Genomic DNA, 20418 nt, shown 5'->3' on the forward strand with positions numbered 1-20418 from the left:
TCAATTCAAGAAGTAACTAATATAACATTCCTCAGCTTTTAAGGACTGATTTTACCAACAGTTATTGTAATAATTTTCCCTCTCTCCTACATGAAAATAGCTTGAACAAGAATGTGAAAATATGTCAGTAGAAGCCAAAGGCATTTTGGTGCCATCATAGGTGATGATTCAAAGTCATTTTCTGAATTACTGAAAAGAGCAGGAACCGCCCCTGCTCTTTTCAGAGAAATTTTCCTGAGAAATTTCCAATGGAATAAACTGGAGGGACAGAACTGCAGCATCTTCTCTATGACGGGCTTTGTGAATAATGTCCATGTCCCTCATCTTTTACTTGCTTGTTCAATTCTTTTTCTTTCTCTGGCTGAATTTATTTTATCTGGTTGAATTTTTTTCTTTCCTTGTATTCAAGGCATTTCTTCTTGTTGATGCTGTGTATTAATTTCAATTGATTGTAATTAATAAACCAATTGCAATGTTGTTGTTTTACATGAATTATAATCCTTTTAAAATAAGCAATTAGTTGAATGTTTAAAACAATGAAATAGAATAGATATGTGGTAATTATTACCTGAAGCACTAAAGGAAATCTTTTCAGAGGAGCAAAAAAAAACTTTCAAGATCAACATTCTTATCATATCCCTATACTACCCCAAATACCCAAAACATAGGAGAAATAGAATCAAACTAGTTGGGGTGGTGGAGAAGAAAGTACTGAAAATAATCCAAAACAATTAGGAAATCTTTAAAGAAGGAACGTTAAAGAATTTTTCTAAGTGGTCAAGGCATTCTAGGAGAGAAAACTAAAAATGTACATGGTTCCTAGATCTGTCTTAGCAGTAAATCATCCAGATAAAGTCTTCAAAAAATTTTATGATGCTGTTCATCAAAAGYGGTCATTAAAAAGCTACATATGGACACACTCCTTCTGTTCAATTAATTCACTTAAAAGAACCTATGAAGAATGGCTATTTTTCCTCGAAGAAAGAAATGTGGCAAATAGCTCGCATGCTTCAATGCTTTGAGAGATTTTTTGCTAACTAGTTTATCCAATACAGATAGTCCATCTGTTTCTATCCCATTTATTTATTTAGACTTCAATGCTGCAGAAGTGCAGCTTTCTACAGACCTGGCAGGTACACACTGCTGCAGTATGTGCTCTCTCCCTGCTCCACACCCTGTAAGGATCTCTGGCCTCCACTCCTGCCTCTTCCCACAGCTTTCTCAGCCACATGAGAATGCTGGCTGGGGTCAGACTGAAAGGCCAAAGAGAATTTTAAGGCACCTGTTTTTGGGCTAGGTCAAAACAAAGGTATGTGAGCAATGACATCTCTACTCAGCAATGCAGCACTTGCATTGCTGCTCTCCTGGAAAGAATGAGGGAAAGAGCAGCAGCAAGAGGATGCCTGTTGTGGGTTTTTGTAAGTTGGCTTTTTTTTTTCTTTCTTTTTTTCTTTGTATCACCATATCACCACACCAGATAAATAATTGATCTAGCATAAATAACATGGTAGTTACTAAGAGTTTTAGAGATACTCTTCTTTCATAAAGCAAGTCTTTGCACTCACCCAATATAGGGAAACAAGATAGAAGGAGAAACAGAAAGTATGGAATAATCATCAAGTAAATCTGCTGACAGGGATGGTACTAACTGCAACAGGTGACACACTGCAGAGACAGGAATGAAGGGGTAATAGGGATTAAACAAGAAATGTTTGTGTGAGGAAAGGGGCAAAAGTAAAATTTTAGTTTCTTAAGGTCTGTGTAAATGGAAGAGGAAAGTAACTGTTTCCTATCACCGAACAGTATGAAAAGCAAAACAACATCCCTGGAGTCTGACTTTCTTTCTTTCAAGATCTAAAAAAGCACAGCAGTAAGCAGTAAGCACAGCAGTAAGACACAGTAATATGCTGCTCATATAGGAGTGTCACCAGGGAGAAGGACAGCAAATTGGAGCATTACAAATAACCATAAATCCCCCCTATATTGCTGCTTCTCTCTGCCATGAAATAATAAAAGGAAAAAAAAAAACCAGCTGCAGACTAGTTTTCTAGCAAAAACCAAGAACAGCAAAAGGAACACCATGAGATGTAAAATAAAATAAAACTAATCCAGAATATTGTAGTCTTTGTTAATCTAATTCATACTGTCCTTTCAAGCAGCCCTTGCAATAAATAACACTGAAGGGAGACGGATTGGAGTTACGCAAGTGGTAAAATTAAAATTTAAAAAAAAAAAAAGAAGTAGGGACATCAGTCTACAGATGTTAGCAAAAGAAATTGTAAAATTGTCCCAGTTATACAGYGAAGTTCTTTTCCATTTTGTAGGAAGAACTTATATTCAACTACATATGTGGTAAAAAATAYATGAAAGCCTAATTTTTTAGAAGCAAATCCAAATAACATCAAAAAGCACCTCCCATATGATATTTTCTCTCCTGTCATAAAACATCTGAAACAGAATATTTGGTCTAAATACTAACCACCATTAATAATGATGTATTTTGTGCTAGAATTTAACCTCAGAGAGTGGTGAGAAGGAAATCTGTCATATCTTATGGGGTTATCTGAACAACCTGCTGCAGAGACAGGACTCATTGTCTTCACAGAATTCCTCATTTGTGCCTCTTAGTTTTGGTAGTAGAAGCACAGGTGATTCACATGATGCATTTTGATGTCAGAGATGTAAATTAAGCTGTAACCATAAGGTACCTTTGAATAATTGAAAGTAATAAAAAAATTCAGAAGTCTCGTCTTTTACAATTCATATTCATGGTTGGGGTTTTTGTGTGCATGTGTATTCTCCTTTTTTGTTTATGGTTTTGTTTTYTTAAACTCTCAAATTGTGTGCCTTATGTCTACTCTTTACTAAGACACTCTCTAAATTATTTTTTAAAGGAGTACTGGCAAGTTAATTGCACCAATGATCCCCATTGCACCATGGTCCTCACATGGAAAAGTAGAAAATTTTGTCCCAAATCCCAGGGAAAAAAAAAGACTATTTTTAGCTCTATAATGGCAGAAATGTTCCTTCCAACTTAGAAAAGCTGGTCATGAAGGCCATATCACCAAGGGAGAGACAGAAATACAGTTTACTTCACCAATCAAATAAACTTGTTTGAATTCTATAATGCAGAAATACCAAAAATGAAGTAAAATGATCACTAAAGGAAGCTAACTTATACAGGTCACTTAATTTTATGAAAGCAAGAGTAGAAAATCCATGCTGCAGAGTAACACTGATGCTGTTTGAGATGTAAGAACAAATAAATAAGCTACCAAAGGATGTTTTTTACTACAGAGTAAAGCTCTTCCACCCCATTCCATTCAAATGCCTCATGCAAAACATTCAAAAGAATCTGATACTGAGATGCAGTGCTATGCAACAGACCAATCCCAAATGACAGCTAAACAAGCAAGAGCAGCACGATCATCATCCATGTAACCGGCACACAAACCAGAATGTGTAGAGCTGTGCCAGAACCAGCAGCATTACACGGAAGCTGTCACAATCATTTATAAAGGATTGATTGCCTCTGTGCTTGAAAATTATTCTACTTCTCTAGGTTGTTTCACACATTTTGGTCTGTGTCAGGAACGAACCTCATGATCATTAGAGGTCTCCTGTTCATTTACTCCAAATTGTCTCCAACCTCTAATCAGCTATTAAATACAATATTCTATTAACTGAAATTTTTCTCCCATACCCCAGTATTGATACAAAAATAGCTATCTTCTCCAGCACTTTTCTCTCTGAACATCCTCCTTCTACCAAGCCACCAAAAGACTCCTAGTTTTATTAGTAATTTAAAAATCAAGAATGTCTGTTTCCTGATCAGCTCTCAGCTCTTATTAGTCTTTCTGATGCCTGTGATCACATCCCATTTGCAATATTTTTCAAAATGAGTGAGGGGAAGGCATTCACTTGATGGGTGGGCTTTTTTTTTTTTTCTTGTTGATGGTCTCTTCCAAAATGCCTACCGTGTTTTCTTTTACACTATTAAAAGTTTCTGAGCTCTCACACAGGAGAGATCAGTAATTCTCTTTATTTTAAGGGCTATTTAGCTGTTCAGTCCAAATTATACACACAAACTCTGTCCTCATTTGCCTTGCCTAACACCTTTTGTTCAGTAGTCTCCCCATTCTACAATTAGAAATTACTGTCCTGGCAACTCCTTGCAGTAAATCATCCAGCAAAAGTCAATCAGCAAATGCTGTCAGCTATTACAGTACCTGAAATGTAAAATTCCCCTGCAAAACTCCCCTTTTAAAGCTGTGTTCAACAAGCTTAATAGGGTTATAGGGGTTCCTATTAGGTGAAATGCAAAAGAAAATTGCATTACTGAAAGGCAATCTATATGAAATAGGCAAAGAACTGACTTCTTGAAAAAATAAAGAATTGAGAAGTCTATCGATTTATCATTTAAACTATGCATAAGTAATGCAGCTCCCTATGCTGTAGTGTCAAACTGAGTATTCATAGTCATAAAGACATACTAAACTATTAAGCAGAACATTACTTACAAAATATTGGCCAAGACTCTTTCTAAAAGAATATTACATTACCCTCCTAGACTTACTCCTTTCAAGCATGAAGGCTCCTTATCCCAGCTGCAGCTTTTATCCATGTTTCCTCTCACTCAATATCCCTCCCCTCCCCAGGTGTGTCAAGCCATCAATCTTCATTAATTCCCCTCAGCACATGCTTCTTTAATTAGCTTTATCAATGTTAATCCAAAAAGAGATTACTAGAAAACCAGAAAGATATCTGCACTGCTTGTAAACAAACCCATCATCAGCTTATCAAAAGTATTTTGTGTCTGAAGTGTATTATTTCTCTAATTTAGAATGTACACGCTTGGGGCCAAGAATCACATCTCTCACTATTTTTATACATCACTCACACATTGTTTTATACATCTTGCATTCTGACTGCACTCAGGTAAACAAAATATCCTCACAGCAAACTTTCTCTAAGTTAAAAAAAGCCCTTTGACAGTTGGTGCTTATTCATCACTAAGTCCTTGTTTTAAACGATGCTTTCTTCTTTTCTTTCTCTGCCATTTCACTATGCTGCCAGCTGACAGTAAAGATTTTTTTTTATTTATTCATTCAAAACAAAGTAGTGCATGAGACACAAACTTCCTCTTGTAAAAACTGAAAATGGAAGTTTTGTGCAGTTTTTGTTAATCATACAAAGATATACATCAGAAAATCAAAAAGTAATCAAGTCCAAAACCAGAACAGGTTCTGATGATTCTCTAAGAGACACTTGCTACTTTTATTAATAGTATTTGATTTGCAATTTGAACATTTTAGCCCACTGTTTTTCTTGGCAAAACACCTTTTACTCCTACAGGATGCAATGTCTACAATTGTTGTCAATGTTTTCACAGATTTTTGTATTCACAACTTACTGATTTAATTTTGAATATTTAATTATTGCAATGTGTTAGTTCTATGAGTAAGAAGAAAGAACATGATTCTTAAATAAGCTAAATGCAACAGCCTGAGGTATATAATAAAGCAAAATACACCCAGCTGCTTAGTTCTTGAAAAAGCAATTATATATGGCTCTGAGTTCCTCATAAAATGTAACATCTGGTCTTCATTGCACCTGAAATATCAGGCTCTTTTACCTATCCTAGCATATGTATCTGTTTCCATTTGATTCTGGTATTGTTCTGAAGGAAATTACCAATTTCTGTTTGTAGAACTGCCCTTATCATGGGTAGGACTAATGTGCTTCCAAGTGAAAACTGCACTTAAATACTTAGCTTTTGTGCCTTCAGTGTAACACGAATCCATGCTGAAGTGGATTTGTCAAGCAGGATACTTTTCATACATCCATGGCATCTTTTGGGATAAAAAAGTCATTCCTAAGGCTAATTAATCTCTGATAAAACTCCAATAAATTCAGAAGAATTATTGCAATGATTTTTTATATATTTGAATTCAAATACCTGGCACAGAATTTAGGAACATTGTCCATTATGAGACAGAAATAAGCAAAATATAATTAAGCTGAAAGGGATAGTGTAATGGTGGACAAGCATCAGAAGGTATACAAGCATGAGAAGATCCAGTTTTCCAAAGCAACTTCAGTGCTTCCCAATTTGCATATAATAATTTCTGAAAATATTGTTTGACTGAATAATTCAACTTTCATGGTTCTTATGGAAGCTGAAACAAATATCAGTAGGAAATAATGAGTATATTTGAAAACAAACTACTTATTCATAGTGTCTTATTCTTGGCTGTTCAGTCCCACCGTTGCAGGTCTCCTAGCTACGGCTTCCCAATGGGCACTTTATTCACTGGGAGTTCTGTCTTTCCTGGCCTTTGCTTGTGGGGAAAACAGGTTATTGTCCTTAGCGATTAGTGAAGCATCTGGGTGTCAGCAGGTGGTGACAGATCTAAGTAGAAGAATATCTGGTAACAGAAATTGTTGCACCTTAATTTCCATAGCAGGTGATCTCTGTCAGGTGTTCTTTGAAACAATTTTTAGAGTCCTTTAAAGCTTTTCTCTTTGTGCAAGTTGGCCTCTGCAACTTTCTGTATTTGCCAGCTTTTAAGTTTCTCTTGCCTAAATAATAAGTAATTGATGAGGGCCATTAAATGTAGAAAGGCAGAGAGCAGCCAATGAAGAGAATGTGAATTCGAATGCACAGGTTGACTTGGGGTCAATACAGCTTCCTCTTAACACCCTGACAAGTATGCTCTCATTACTATAAGCAGCAAAACCTATTAAGTTCAACCCTTTATTTCAGCTTTAAGCTTTATTTCAGCTTAAAAACCAACTTGTTTTGATTAGGAAGCATAGAAGTTTTCTGGACATAATATTCTAGAAACATTCAATAAAAAAATTAAAAATAATATATTATGTTGGATTTCATTCCTCTCATTAGTGTTTAAATATGCAGATTTCTTAAAGGATGGATAATCTTATTTCCACTTAGTTTTGCTTGCAAGCAATGAACCCAATGGCTCAAATCAGAAGACACAGCTTGCAAAGCAAGTGGAAAAATAGAGATTTTCAGCTAAACAGTGTGGTTGTATTTAAAAGCAGAAGTGAGTGGGGTATTCACTGTTTATCAAAATTTCACAGATGTGTCTGTGAGTAACATTTTGCAAAGAGGGGAAAGTAGCTGAACAGCATTTGATCATTGTGTTTCTCAACCACATAGATTACTCAAAAAAATTACACACAAACTGCACAATGTGAAAAATTAATGCTTGCAGTGCAAGAGCACCACTTTAAATTGGATTGCCTATAAAATAAGTAATGATGACAGCTATTTTTTATAAGTATGATTTATGCCACTGTTCATCATATGGCATTATACAAAAATGCACAATTAGAGATGCAATACTCATTTCAGCTGTCTGCCAAACGCTATGCTATCATTGTAATTTARTAACTTTGAAGCAAGAGAGAAAGATGCTCAACTTGGTTTTTATCAATATGGAAAACTAATACTTAGAAGAAAACCTTTTTTCGAAATCAGTCTCTAAATTTTGTTGTCTTTCAGCATTGAACATAAATGCTTGGCCTGAATTCTACATACCTGTTTCCTACTGAAAGAGGGCTAAATAGCTTCTCTCTATATGAGCATGGTCATGAATTCGAAGGATATCTATAGGCAGCACAGACAAAAATTACTTTTCCTAGTTTTTAGGTCTCTGTCATCCTCTTAGGGACTATTTTTGCAGCAGTGTTTGTGTATACAGCCTTCCACAGTTACAGGCCACAACACCTTGCTCTTCTGGATGCAATGTACAAAGGATTAGTACTTGTAATTGTAGCATTATGCAAAAAAATCCAAGAAGTTTCTTGTAAGCTATAGATCTAATTCAATACTCTATCAAAGAGCAAGGACCTCCCTATTTGCATTTGTTTTTCATTTCCACAAGCTCATTTTTTCATACTTGTCTCAGTGGTCAAACAATATTCTAAATGGACCATAAAATATTCTCATTACTAAAATCTAAAGCCTGATTATTTATTATACTGATTGTTAGATTTAGTGACAACTATTATTTTACACCTTTTCATGTACCTTTTGCCCTGGCTCCATTCCTTCCATATGCTCTGATTCAGCAGACCCTTCCCCAGCTGCCATTTTCCTTTGAATGTGTGCATTTTGTTCACGCAAAGCTACAATCTGCAAAAGAAGGAAAATGTGGTAAATATATACAAGAAACCAGAAAACTACTGAGCAGACAATTTTTAATTCAATTTAAAATTTATTGAAAATTTAATCCTATGTTGGCCATTTGTAGTATTTGCAAAATTATGTCATTATATGCAGAAAGGTTTAAAACCCAAACATATTAATGATGTCTACAGGACATTATAGATACAAAGGAGCCCATAAATGACACAATAGTAAACACTGTCTTGTCCTCTATCCTTATTTTGGGGTGGGATATTTTTTTGCTTTAGCTTGAAAGGTGAAACACCAGTTAGCCATTGATTTTTTTTTTTAACACTGTGAGCACAAGACTTACTCTTTTATATAGAATTCAATGGATGCCAAACTGGTGCTATAGGAAAACAGTACCAAGAGACTGTGAATCAAACCCAAATGATGTAAAACAAAGTGCTAGTTTTCTGTCAGCGTCCCATCTGTTCGTAAAAGCAACATACGTTTTACTTTTTTTTTTTGTTAAGAAGAGCATATATGTTAACACCCTCTATTATTCACCATTTTAGAACATATACAAGTAACTTTTATTGTCTTTAAAATGTTGGTTATTTATTGGTAATGCTACTAATCATCCCATGCAGCTACTGGAAAATAAGCTGCTTTCTCTCTGTCTTTGTGGTTTACTCTCAGGCAATACACAAGATAGAAATATTTAGGTCATAACTGGTTTTTTTACATGGTATACTATTATAAGCTGGAAGACTGGGCTAAAATGAACAATTAATTTTGTTAAATTGAAAGTTAGATATCTCTGTATTGTTCTGCTTTCATGAGCACATACAGTAGATGATTTGCCTGATGACTAACATCATGAATTAAACACAGTAGAACATTGGCAGGATGTATAGATGTTGATTTTGGAACGCTGGTGCAAGTTTAAAGGCTTCTATTACTATATTTTTTTCTGCATAGATCCTGAGTCAGAAACACTCTAAAAGTGTCCTGTCCTAGAATACAAAAGCATGGGATAGGAGGGAGAATTTAAGGTAGTACTACCTGGAAAGTGTGTGCAGCAGCTAAGATTTTTGAGGGACATGTAATTGAATTTAATTTAGTTCTAACTGACATTAACATAAACTTATTTTGATATGAGTAATTTAATTTTAATTTGAAACTGTTTTCAAATGTGTTTTTTTTAAAATTATATTTAAGTGCTTATTGTGCCATTTGAATCACTCTGATCAACATTTTAGATCTAAGAGACACACCACTTTAAACAACTCTTCCTTATTATAAATGTAGAAAATTGCTGCAATATGGGATTCTCATGAGCAGGCTGATTCACTGCTCACTAAAAATTCCAAGTTACAGCCCTTGTAGAAGTCATATACTCCCACTGATTTCAGTGCCAAGACCAAGACTTGCAGGTGAAATTTCATCCCAGCAATCATAGGAAACTACAAGCGTGGGAATTAAAACTGTCTGAGACAATCTGTGTCTTTGGAGGTTTTACAAACACATTGAACCTTAAAATATTTTGCTCAAATAAGAAAATTACATTTGTCTCAAATAACAGAAAAAGGACTGCAATAATCTCATTAGCATAATCTTGCTTTGTACACATCAATCAGTAATTTAATATTTGTGGTTTGTTTTCCGACTCGCTTCACTCCTTTTTCTTTATGGTTCAAATAGTCCTCAAATCAAAAGTACTGAAATCATGGCTTCCACCAAACAAAATTAGCCATCAATTAGTGTTAAATGAGATTTTCAGGTACACTGAGATACTTCAACACACATATTATACAATTCTGATTGATRTAGACCAATTATGCATAATGTGAAAAAAGTAAAATCATAGGATCTATTAATTGACAGGCAAGAATAGATCTGAATTTTTCATATGATAATCTTTTGTTGATCCATTAAAAAGCGGACATCACTATGCCTTCATTTGGAATTATCACCTGTATCTAACACAAATCCTTAACACCCCTTTAGCTGAATAAGAATACCGTTTAAACACAGTGCAACACCTTGTTATTTCATCACACATTTGAAAGAGGGTAATTTTTCTTAGCCCCTATAGGTCTTTAGGTACCACAGAACCACCACTTTCCAAGCAAGTAAATAAATAAAATGAAAGAAACCAATTGTCCCTTTTAAATGACAGGCAAATAAAAGAATGCAATGTTGTGCATCATAATTTAGAGGGATTTGCTTGATTTTTTAATATTTGGGAACAATCACTTTGCCAAAGCCCCGTAATTGTTTAAYATTACAGTTTCAATAGTTTTATTACTGTAATGAATGCAGAGCAAATATATGCAGGAACAACAAAGAGTTTGAAGTCTGGCACATCGTAAAAGTTCCAGCTCTTGGGTAGTTCATCAGATAACAGATCTAAACTACAGCTAACTTGTTTTCATACTTGTTCTGTTCTTGATTTAATGAATATATTAAGGCAGAATTAGTGCTCCTAAGGAAGCATGGAAATTCTCCAGTGTCTTACAGATGAACATAAACTTTTGCTTTTCACTTTGTTGAAGCAAAAGTTTTTAGTTGCTGTCATACTCCTTTTTATTACTTACTTATTTCTGATTCAACTTTCAATAATGTGAAAATTATATTCAAATATGGTAATTTAATCACTCAACCATTTGAGTACCTTTTTAAACAGATTGCCAAAACATGGAAGAAGGGTTGATAATCTGTGTGAAGATAGAGATGACTCTAAATTTTTTTAGGTAGACTCCAAAATGTCTTAAGTTCTAATGATCATTACAACAGCAAACAGTAATAACAGCAGAGATCTAGGTAAGAAAATGATTGCTCTATGTAGATCAAATTTTGTTATATTAGAGAAATGTCTGCTCTATTGATACTTACATGTTTACAATACCCAAATTAAAATATCTACAATAAAACATGTCCAGACAGCTTTCCAAGTACCTATATACTACTTAACTTCTAAAATTAAATTCGTGATGGTTTCCATGCTATATTCCTTGTTTTGAAAAGTAAAAGCAAATATTTTTGAGGATGGCATCATAGCTGCCTAAAAAAAAACTTAACAAAAATCCCCAACCCCGCCACGCCACCCACCCCAAGACAAATTAATAGAAAAAAATAAAGTGGATAACTATATGGCAGAGACCAGTCTGATTCTTATTCATGCCTCAACATATGTTCCACGAGGTAAAAGATGGCTTCCGGGAGTAGTGTGCTTGCTGGGAGCTCTGTCCCTCAGAAGTTTTGCCTGGCAGCCACTCGTGGCACAGACAGCGTCCCCTGCTGCTCTGCAAAGCACCCGGCCCCTCTTGCTGGTGAGGTAGATGCCCAGATGCCCGGGAAAACAGCGTGCGGAAAAAACGCGCGGGAAATCATGCTATGGGAGGACGAGGCATATAAAAGCAGCGAACGGCGACACAACGGGGGCCATCTTCCTTTGGGGTTCTTGGAGGTAGCGGGGGCCCGCCTCGAGGGTCACCTTGGCCTCCCCCCGCTCCCTCGCTTTTCCTTTTCTCCMTGTGGTCCTGCCTTCCCTGTTCGCACCTGTCTTCTCCGTGTGCTCTGTTTCGCCGCTTCCCCGAAGCATCTCGACCCTGCGACAACTTCGTGTTTGCTGTTTTCCCGATGGAGCCGCCGCCTGCAGCAGCCGCCTGTCGTGGGTCCCGCAGCAGCCGCCTGCCCACAGCCGTGTGCCCGGCAGTGCCCGCAGCCCCAGCCTGCCCTCAGCCGCGTATCCAGCACTGCCCGCAGCCCCAGCCTGCCCGCAGCCCCAGCCTGCCCTCAGCCGTGTATCCAGCAGTGCCCGCAGCCCCAGCCTGCCCACAGCAGCCGCAGCTATCCCACGAGTGTGCCCGTAGCCACGGCACCGTGTTCTCCGCCGACGGGAGGGACACGCAGCCGCTGCTCTTTGGAAATCGCGCCCAGCCGCCTCAGGATCCGCGCAGGCTCTTCGCAGTTCGCAGCGCACACGCTCGTTCTGCCAACGTCGACGGGGTACCCGGGGTACAGCGGTTACAATCTGTCTGCTATTCTGTCTCTCTCCGTTTCTCCTTTTCCCTCTTTCCTATCCCCGCCTTGGTAGGAAATGGTAGGAACACTTACCCTTCTTTATCAATAAACAGTTCTCAGATATAATATTGCCGCGTTTGCGCTTTTTGTCCAAGAAATCTATTAAAAGAATCCTCCCCGACTCCCTCTTTCCAAGCGGGACGGGACACTATAATTATTCTATTTAGGATTATCCAAAATTGGACAATCAACCTAAACACTGAAATCCAAATAATACCTTCCAAAGTATGATCAAATATATCACATGTATCACATATTTTTGTCCTTATCAGCTTCTGCTTGTGAACCTCAAATTATTGGATTACATTTCTAAAATCACAGACATTATCTTCCAATTTAGCACACTTGATGTGGACCACAGTAATACCTTTCAATGTGACTCTAAACAAGAATAAAATTTCAAGTCTCTCCATAGTTAAGCCTAAAAATAGCTTCCTGTTCCAAGTCTAAATTTTGCTCACTGCTTTCTTTGCCAAGCTCATTCAGCAGAACTGAAAAGTTCTTTTTTATTCTTTTTGATTGAGAACACGAAGCAATCGTTGTCAGTTAAAGAATAAAATGCAGAATGTTACTTGGACCTTTCTAACTTTTATAGCTTAAGCCCATGAAATTACCCTCTAATCTGAAGAAATATTCCTTCAGCTTGTTCTCTTGTCACAGGCATGTTGATCTTCAGTATTCTCACTTTTGCATGTATTTTTATGCCTGACAAAGGACACCAAAACATTAAAGAATTTTCATAGATTTTGATTCTGTCTTACAGATGTCAAAGATACTTGGAAACAAAATTTCAAAGCCCTACTCTGTCATAATCATTCTGAACATAAACTTAAACAACTTCTGCCTTTCTGCCTCAACTATAAAAAATTCCAACATTAATAAAGCCCAGCTCTTTGAATTTAAAATTTTGGTAAATACCATCCACATAAATTCCCTCCACAATCTTAGCAGAATTTGTGTCCATTATCTACAGACAACATTTAATCATATATTTTTTAATGAAGTTAGGATTCAGAAATTCATACTCAAAATCTGAACTGGTCTCAATTTCAAAAAATGGCCAAATCTACATATCATGCCTGTACATTTAATAGTCTGGATCCAGGTATTAAGGAAATATTGACTTAAAATATTAAAATACACCACAGAATAGAAGATGAATACATAAGCTAGTGCTGATCTGATGAAGTACCTGACAGAGCCATAACATCAGCCATGGTGGTGAAAAGTACTGTGTAATAACATAACAATTTCATAATGAATAGAAATAACATGAGATGATAAATCAGTGAGCAATAGCATAAATTCTCTTTTACAAGGGAAACAGGCTGATTATTAACATCAGTAGGACACTAAGATACAAAAATGAAAGAAATAAAAGATTCACATGGTAGTTGAAAAGCTATAAAACTGTGAAGGATAACCAAAAGGGAAAGGAAGAACCAGGACACAAAAGCTGGTAAAAAATGAACTAGACTTACTAGACAAAATGAAAACACACTGGAAGACACAAGCTATACATGAAGATGCAATGGATTTATTCACAGCACAGTCTCTCATCAGACACAAAATGAAGCAGGAAAAGCACTACTCTATCTGTTTACTTTGGATATACTAAAAATTAATGAATTCAAAATTATTTGAGAGGAGTGAGATCAGAATCCATTTATAAACATACAAAATTCTATATGACCAGGTACCTCTGCTGCTGAAAATTGTTTGAGTGGCCATTTTTTACCTCATTAAAGTTTCAGGCTTCAGGTAACTAACTTTACTATAAATACTTAATATATTTCTCCATAAAGTGATAGGAAAAAGCGGGATGCCCTTAAACTGAAGGAGGGCAGGTTTAGATTAGATATTAGGATGAAATTCTTTATTTTTTTATGTCCCAATGCCTCATCACTTTATGAACAGATTGCCCAGAGACGCTTTTGTCTTTCCATTCAGCAATGCAGGTTCTGAGCTTTAAAGCCAGGTACATTTAAAAGGGCAAGTACAGGCTTCAGGCTTTATTTTCACAATAGCTAGAAGTTAAAATACCTATAGAACATACAGCATTGTAATCCACATTAGCCATACTTCAAAGGAACAAAACAGAAAAAAGCCTTTTCAGGCTGAAAAAAAAAGTCTGGGAGGCAGGGAATAAAATCATCAGCCCTAACAATTCACTTTGGGCTCATTTTGGGAGAMGAGAAACCTTTTTTGTCTATTTTTAAAAAACTCTGTCTTTTCTCCCATTCATCAGTATAGACCAAAAAGAATCAGTCAAATTTTCAAGTAGGGCTTTTTTAGCACAAAATTAACCTGTAAACTAAATGCTCATGTCTGACTGAAAACCTCAGATAGTTTTAGTTTCTATTCGCCTGCTATTTCTATTCATACACGCTATTAAGTGGCGAGCTTTCTAGAAACTTTACTGAGCTAAGTCCTTTGAAACCTGTCCTGACATGTCAAGAAAAATACTACTTAAATAAAAATCTGTAGGAGTTATGAGCAATACATATATTTTCAACAAATTTGCATAATGATTTTCTCTCTTCATTCCTTTTAGAGATTGCTAACCTTTTATTAATATTGCTGTTTAGCTTTCACTGTTATGGAGAAATACTAATTAAGGTGAAATCATCCTCATGAGGGAGCCTTGGTGATCAGACAGTAGTAGAAAATCAGACGGCAATGAGAACAAATATTGTCTGTTTGAGGGTAGATAGTACATTGAGCTCCAGCCCTCAGTTACACATCTTTCACAGTTTAAGTCTTTACCTCCTATGCTTCAAATTCTGTCAAAGAAAGCTAAAACCTCTTGCTTCTGCTTCTTGTTTATCTACTGCTTCTTGTTTATCTTGATTATTTTATCCTTAAGATCTTGACTTTGGCACTGCTCTCCATGATCATGCTGGCGCAATGGATAGCACTTTCAGACTTCACTTTCATGTTGGTGGAGTGCACACAATGAATGACAACGTGCAAAAATGACTGCAAAATGCTCTGAATCTGCAGCAGGTTCCTAATTTTAAATGGAAAACATGAAAATACTATGCCCATGGTTCTTTACTGTTGATGGCCTGTGCTTGTGATAACTATTGACAAGGTCCTGGCTATCAGTGATTTATTGATGCACCTGTGGAGGTCACTTGTGTTGGTGACAAGGGCGCTGTGGTCTGGGGGCACTGTCCAGCTGTAGCACTCAGCTGGCTGCAGGGCACTGACTGACCTGCTGTCTGTCTGCACCATCACTGAGCCCCAACTCCATCTGAACCCTAAATGTCTGGATCAGCACTCATTTTTGTACTTTTGAAGTAATAATACAGTTTTGGCTGGTAATGGTGCAGTTGGGTTTATTAGTCTCCTTTGTTTATTATGAATTCTGGACCAAACCGTTACCATGTAAATTCCTGCCTTGTGCTATTACAGGTACTTTAGAGCATGCACCATCTATTTCTATAGCAGCACTTAGAACAAGAGCAATTTAACACAATGGTGCAGGTGCTATTATGAAAAAGAGTATCTGTCAGGATTTTTCACAGATTACTAGGTGCATTTCAGTACATTTTCTGCAGAAACCCTTACCTAAGTAAACAAAAATGTGCTACTTCTAATTTGTCACAAAATTTGTATGAAATAAAATGCAGTAAAAGAACTGTCTTYTTATAAAGAGTCTAGCAGAATGGGAAAATAATAACAAATATCAATTGCATGGTTGCATTTTATTGTGTATTTGACACTTGCTGACTAATTTCTCTTGCTTTTACTTTTTCCTTACTAAGTTCAACAAAATAGTAGCAAAACTACTGTTCTTCCATTATTTCTCTAAGACCAGTATTCAAAATCTCAAGAATTCATTGGTAGAGTCTGATTTCCAGCTTGTCAGAGCTGAGGATAGATTTGGCAGAAATGTTATAATGTTCATTTGATTCAACARTATCTGAATTATTGAAACATGAATACATAGTGTACATTTAATATGTATGATGATATATATGCAGATATTTTTTGCGTCGAGGGCTTTATGTAGCTGCTCTTAGTACACAAAGCATTTAAATTAAAAGTACCCCTATTTAACATATGTAAGTCAATTTGAAAAATCCTGCTCTGTTTGAAAAACAGTGTTTAGCTATTTGCACTGCAAACCTGTTTTCCTCTTTTGGTTACATAAATATATGTCCCTATGACTAATAACAGTCGTCCCCAAATGAAATTTTGTATTCTTTGTCTGCATATTGTCACCCAGAGATTTGAGATTGTTCAGATTTATTTTGACTGGACATGTCTGTTATGAAAACCACTAATCTGCATGTATATTCAGTTTTATCACATTTTCCTACACAGTGTATCTGTATTAAAATCACCATCTGTTACTGAAAACATGAAAATACATGTTAGATAGGATATGAGAAATATCCAGGAAGGAAATGAACTTTATCCTAGAACTACAATTAAAAAATATCAAAGCCACGATCTGCATGTACAAACTGAAGAAATCCCAACTTGAATTTCAATCCCACTCTGTTGAAACTGAAGCATAGTAGAGTGAATTAAGGTTTTTTTTTTTGTTTGTTTTGGGGTTTTTTTTCTGACAGTTTTGAGGAAAGTGTCAGGGAACACATGGAACAGAGTATTAGAGAAATTTAACCTCAGAAGGGGAGAAAGTGTTTCATGTTACCTCCTGGTTAGCAGCAGCTAGTTCTTCTTCCAGTGCAGAGACTCTTTCTAAAGAAACCCTCAGTCGTTCCCTTACCTAGAAGAAAAATCAAAATATTTGCAGTAACGTAATTTCTATTAGTCTTTGAAGATTATATAACCTGCCATATGCTCTACTGTATGCCCTGCCACTCCATTTGCAGGCATGTGTGATGCACCCTTTCATGAAACTTATTGTGTAGTAAACATTTAAACCTAGCTACAGGAAAACTTAACCCATTAAAATAGGTGTCAAATTTTAAATGCCAAACTGCGTTTCAACAGTCTGCCCATAACTTTATGGAATACACAGCAAATGCAAATATTTGAAGACCACATTAGGCATAAGAATAAAACTTTCACAAACACATTTTACAAAAGATAAGGAAAAAAAAAAMCACATTTGCAGATGTTTTAAGTTCACTCCATGGAAGATAACTAATCTGTTTATGGTAACTGAACACAATAAATTCATTGAAAAATAACTTGCAGCATTGCCTTCAGGCACACATACTAGAGATTTATTATATCATCATGCATTTGTTTCAGTTTGTAAAAAGTCCTAAACTGCATATTCTCCTAGGCAGAAAATTACTCTTTGTTGGCACCAGTTTCATAAATAACTTATTCTGTTCTAAGGGTGGTTATGACTGCAATTCTTATTATTACTACTATTTTAATTATCACTAAATATTGATTATTAATATTAATACTAACTTAATACGGTGTCTGAAGATATATTCACTGCTGATTTGAGTGCTTAGTGCTCTGGCTTTTTGTCAGCTCATGTATTTCATGTCACCTAAGCTGGTAGTGGAGCTGCAGTCTCCCAGCACAATCAAAGGCCAATCAGACCTGAAATGACCTCCAGTGCTGTGTGTAGATGACTCCCTCTCCTGACTGTCAAGGGACCCTGTGACATCCCTAATCTACAGAACTTCTCTAGGCACCTCACAATAAATGATTTTACAACCTGGCTAATCAGTCAACACTTAAGGTATATTTCTTTACAGGTTCCATCTATATTGCAGCAATGCTGCTCCAGCTGCTGATCCACGGCGGTTTAAGGCTATTAGCAATGTTTGTAGGGTAAGGTAGTATACTCTATTAGGCCAAGAGATGTAGCTGGAAAACAAAGCAAAACAAAATCAGTCTTTCATATACAAAGAAACAATTTCATTGTTTTCATGTCCTTGACAAATAGAGGAAATCCCTAGAACACTTGCATATGTCCTAATGCTGTAATATTTTTTTTTTCCAGTGATAGCTCTTAGTCTATTAAATGTTACCTTTCCTTACATACTTCATCTTTCCCTTACTAATGATAGAAGTGAGACTTTGTAGAGTCATTATATCCCAGGATTGTATTAAACTTTAGTAGATTAAAATTATTCAGCAAAATTAAAACATAGCATGTCCACTTGACTTTAAAACTAAATTTAAAGGTGAAATATGTATTCAAGAAATGAACACTTCAAAATAAAACTATTCAGTCTTTCTAAAAAATACAAATATAGTTCCTTATTTAGGACTTCAAGTTTTTTGCTCCTCTTTACATACTTCATCTTTATTAAAACAACCAGTGAGGGGTATAGATTTGTCTTCAAGAGGCCCAATTTCAACCTCTCTAACCAAAATGGGAAGTGGTAGACAACAATTTCTTAACATAAATCTCAGATTAGATATAAAAAAAGACATGGAAAAATTACAGTCATGCATTCTGGCTTCAATCCTTTTGGCTGTAAGTGCTGCTTTGGGACAAGATGATTCAGAGAAAATTCACAAGCAGTTGTCAAAAGCCAAAATTAAATACAATGAGTTGAAAACTTTACTTGAYTTTTTTTTTTTTTTTTCTAAAACCTCCATGTGTTCAAGCCCAAGTGTTTTATAAAGGAAAATGTATTTTTAAAAATACATTAGAATATGTCTAACACTGACACTCACTTTAAATGGTGTTAGAATTTGCAAACCAACTAGGCCACAGTACTGAGGATGTCACAGSTCTACAAGGAGCTGGAATCAGAAGAATTATCCTTTAACTTCACACACTGTGGCACTGTAGAACTGAATTCTAGTGGGTTTTATGCAGACATTTTAGAGCCTGAAATCAGCACGCCCTGGAAACAATGGACAGCTCTGGAGACAAAGTTTTCATGTGACACTCCAGCAAAAATAGGTAGAGAATTAATATTTCTGTTCTGACTATCAAGCTATAATATTCAAATACATCTCTTTACATTCTTGGCCTGTTGTCAGTGACAAAATGGAGCAGTACCAGTGTAACACAGAGCAACAGGTGCAAGTAATTTCCTTTGTCCTTCCTTGTCTTGCCTTACTTTGCCTCCCTTCCATGCACACATTTAATACACTCCTTTTTTTTTATAATAGCCTAACCAAAATTGGAGTCTGATGGCTTTTATTTGTTCTCTGAATCTAGCAGTTGCAAAAGGAGCTGAATGCAACTCTGCCTAGGCACAGAAAGTATCTCTTTTCCTTTCATCTGACCAGTGAACAACACATTCAGATTCACATTTGTCATAGTGACATTGGAAATGTTGCAACTAATTCTTTATTTTCAAACATAAGTAACGCTGTTAAAGTCAAGGGAAACCTTTGATTTTATTAGTTAAAAAAAAGAGTTTTATCAGCACTCTGATCTTAAGGAGAAATCTGCTCTGGTTTACAACCCAGAAGCCATAAATTTCTCATCATTTTACGTTTCTTTCTCATGCATACACAAATGCATTGCAAATTATATTTTTATTGGATTTCCTCTTCAAATTTATGTTTACAAACAACAAAGAAAAGAAAAATCCCAAACAGAACTATCCTCATTTCTGAGAGATGCAGGAAAGGGTGCTGTTTCTGGTCACTATCTTATCAAAGTAAAATGAACTGGAAAAAATGCAAACTATTTTTATATGACAATTTTGGTTTTTTTTGTTTTTGTTTTTTGGGTTTTTTTCATATGATGAATGCCAGTCTGTGATTAGCATGTGATATTGTTTTCTATTTTCTGGAAGTGACAGTAAGTGAGTAACTATAGTTCAGAAGAAGTAAGTGAGATCATGTGTATCACATCAGAAGTTACACACTGCTTAAATTTCACATGATTCTTCAGTGTATTTCTGTTTTCTTGGGCACAGGATAGAGCTTTACTAAAAAAGTTTTAACAAAGACTAATCAGATGCCAACTATCTATCAGAAATGCTTTCATATGTATTTTTGAAAGAACAAATACTGGAAGATCTGGGGAGACCTTATAGCACCTTCCAGTTCCTAAAGAGGATTACAAGAGAGCTGGAGAGGGACTTTTTACAAGGGCAGGAAATGACAGGACAAGGGAGAATGGATTTTAACTGAAAAGAGGACAGATTTAATTTAGATATTAGGAAGAAATTCTTTACAGTGAGGGTARTAAGACATTGGAACAGGCTGCCCAGGGAAGCTGTCCCATTCTGGAAGTGTTCAGGGCCAGTTTGGATAGACCCTAGATCAACATGGTCCAG

At 36.0% G+C, this 20418-nt stretch overlaps 1 protein-coding gene across 1 annotated transcript in view; it reads right to left on the bottom strand.

Annotated features, from left to right (window-relative positions):
- The window catches only part of PPFIA2 (PTPRF interacting protein alpha 2), a 105034-nt gene that overhangs the window by 64400 nt on the left and 20216 nt on the right, over window positions 1–20418 (bottom strand). The window contains exons 3-4 of the mRNA XM_057377135.1: window positions 16893–16967; window positions 8057–8161 (exon numbers count right to left, since the gene is read on the bottom strand). Coding sequence (XP_057233118.1) covers window positions 8057–8161; window positions 16893–16967 — 180 coding nt within the window. The remainder of the gene's footprint in view (window positions 1–8056; window positions 8162–16892; window positions 16968–20418) is intronic.

Source organism: Malurus melanocephalus, unplaced genomic scaffold (genome assembly GCF_030028575.1).
Source record: "Malurus melanocephalus ecotype Western Australia unplaced genomic scaffold, MMel_1.1 scaffold_301, whole genome shotgun sequence".
Lineage (NCBI taxonomy): Eukaryota > Metazoa > Chordata > Aves > Passeriformes > Maluridae > Malurus > Malurus melanocephalus.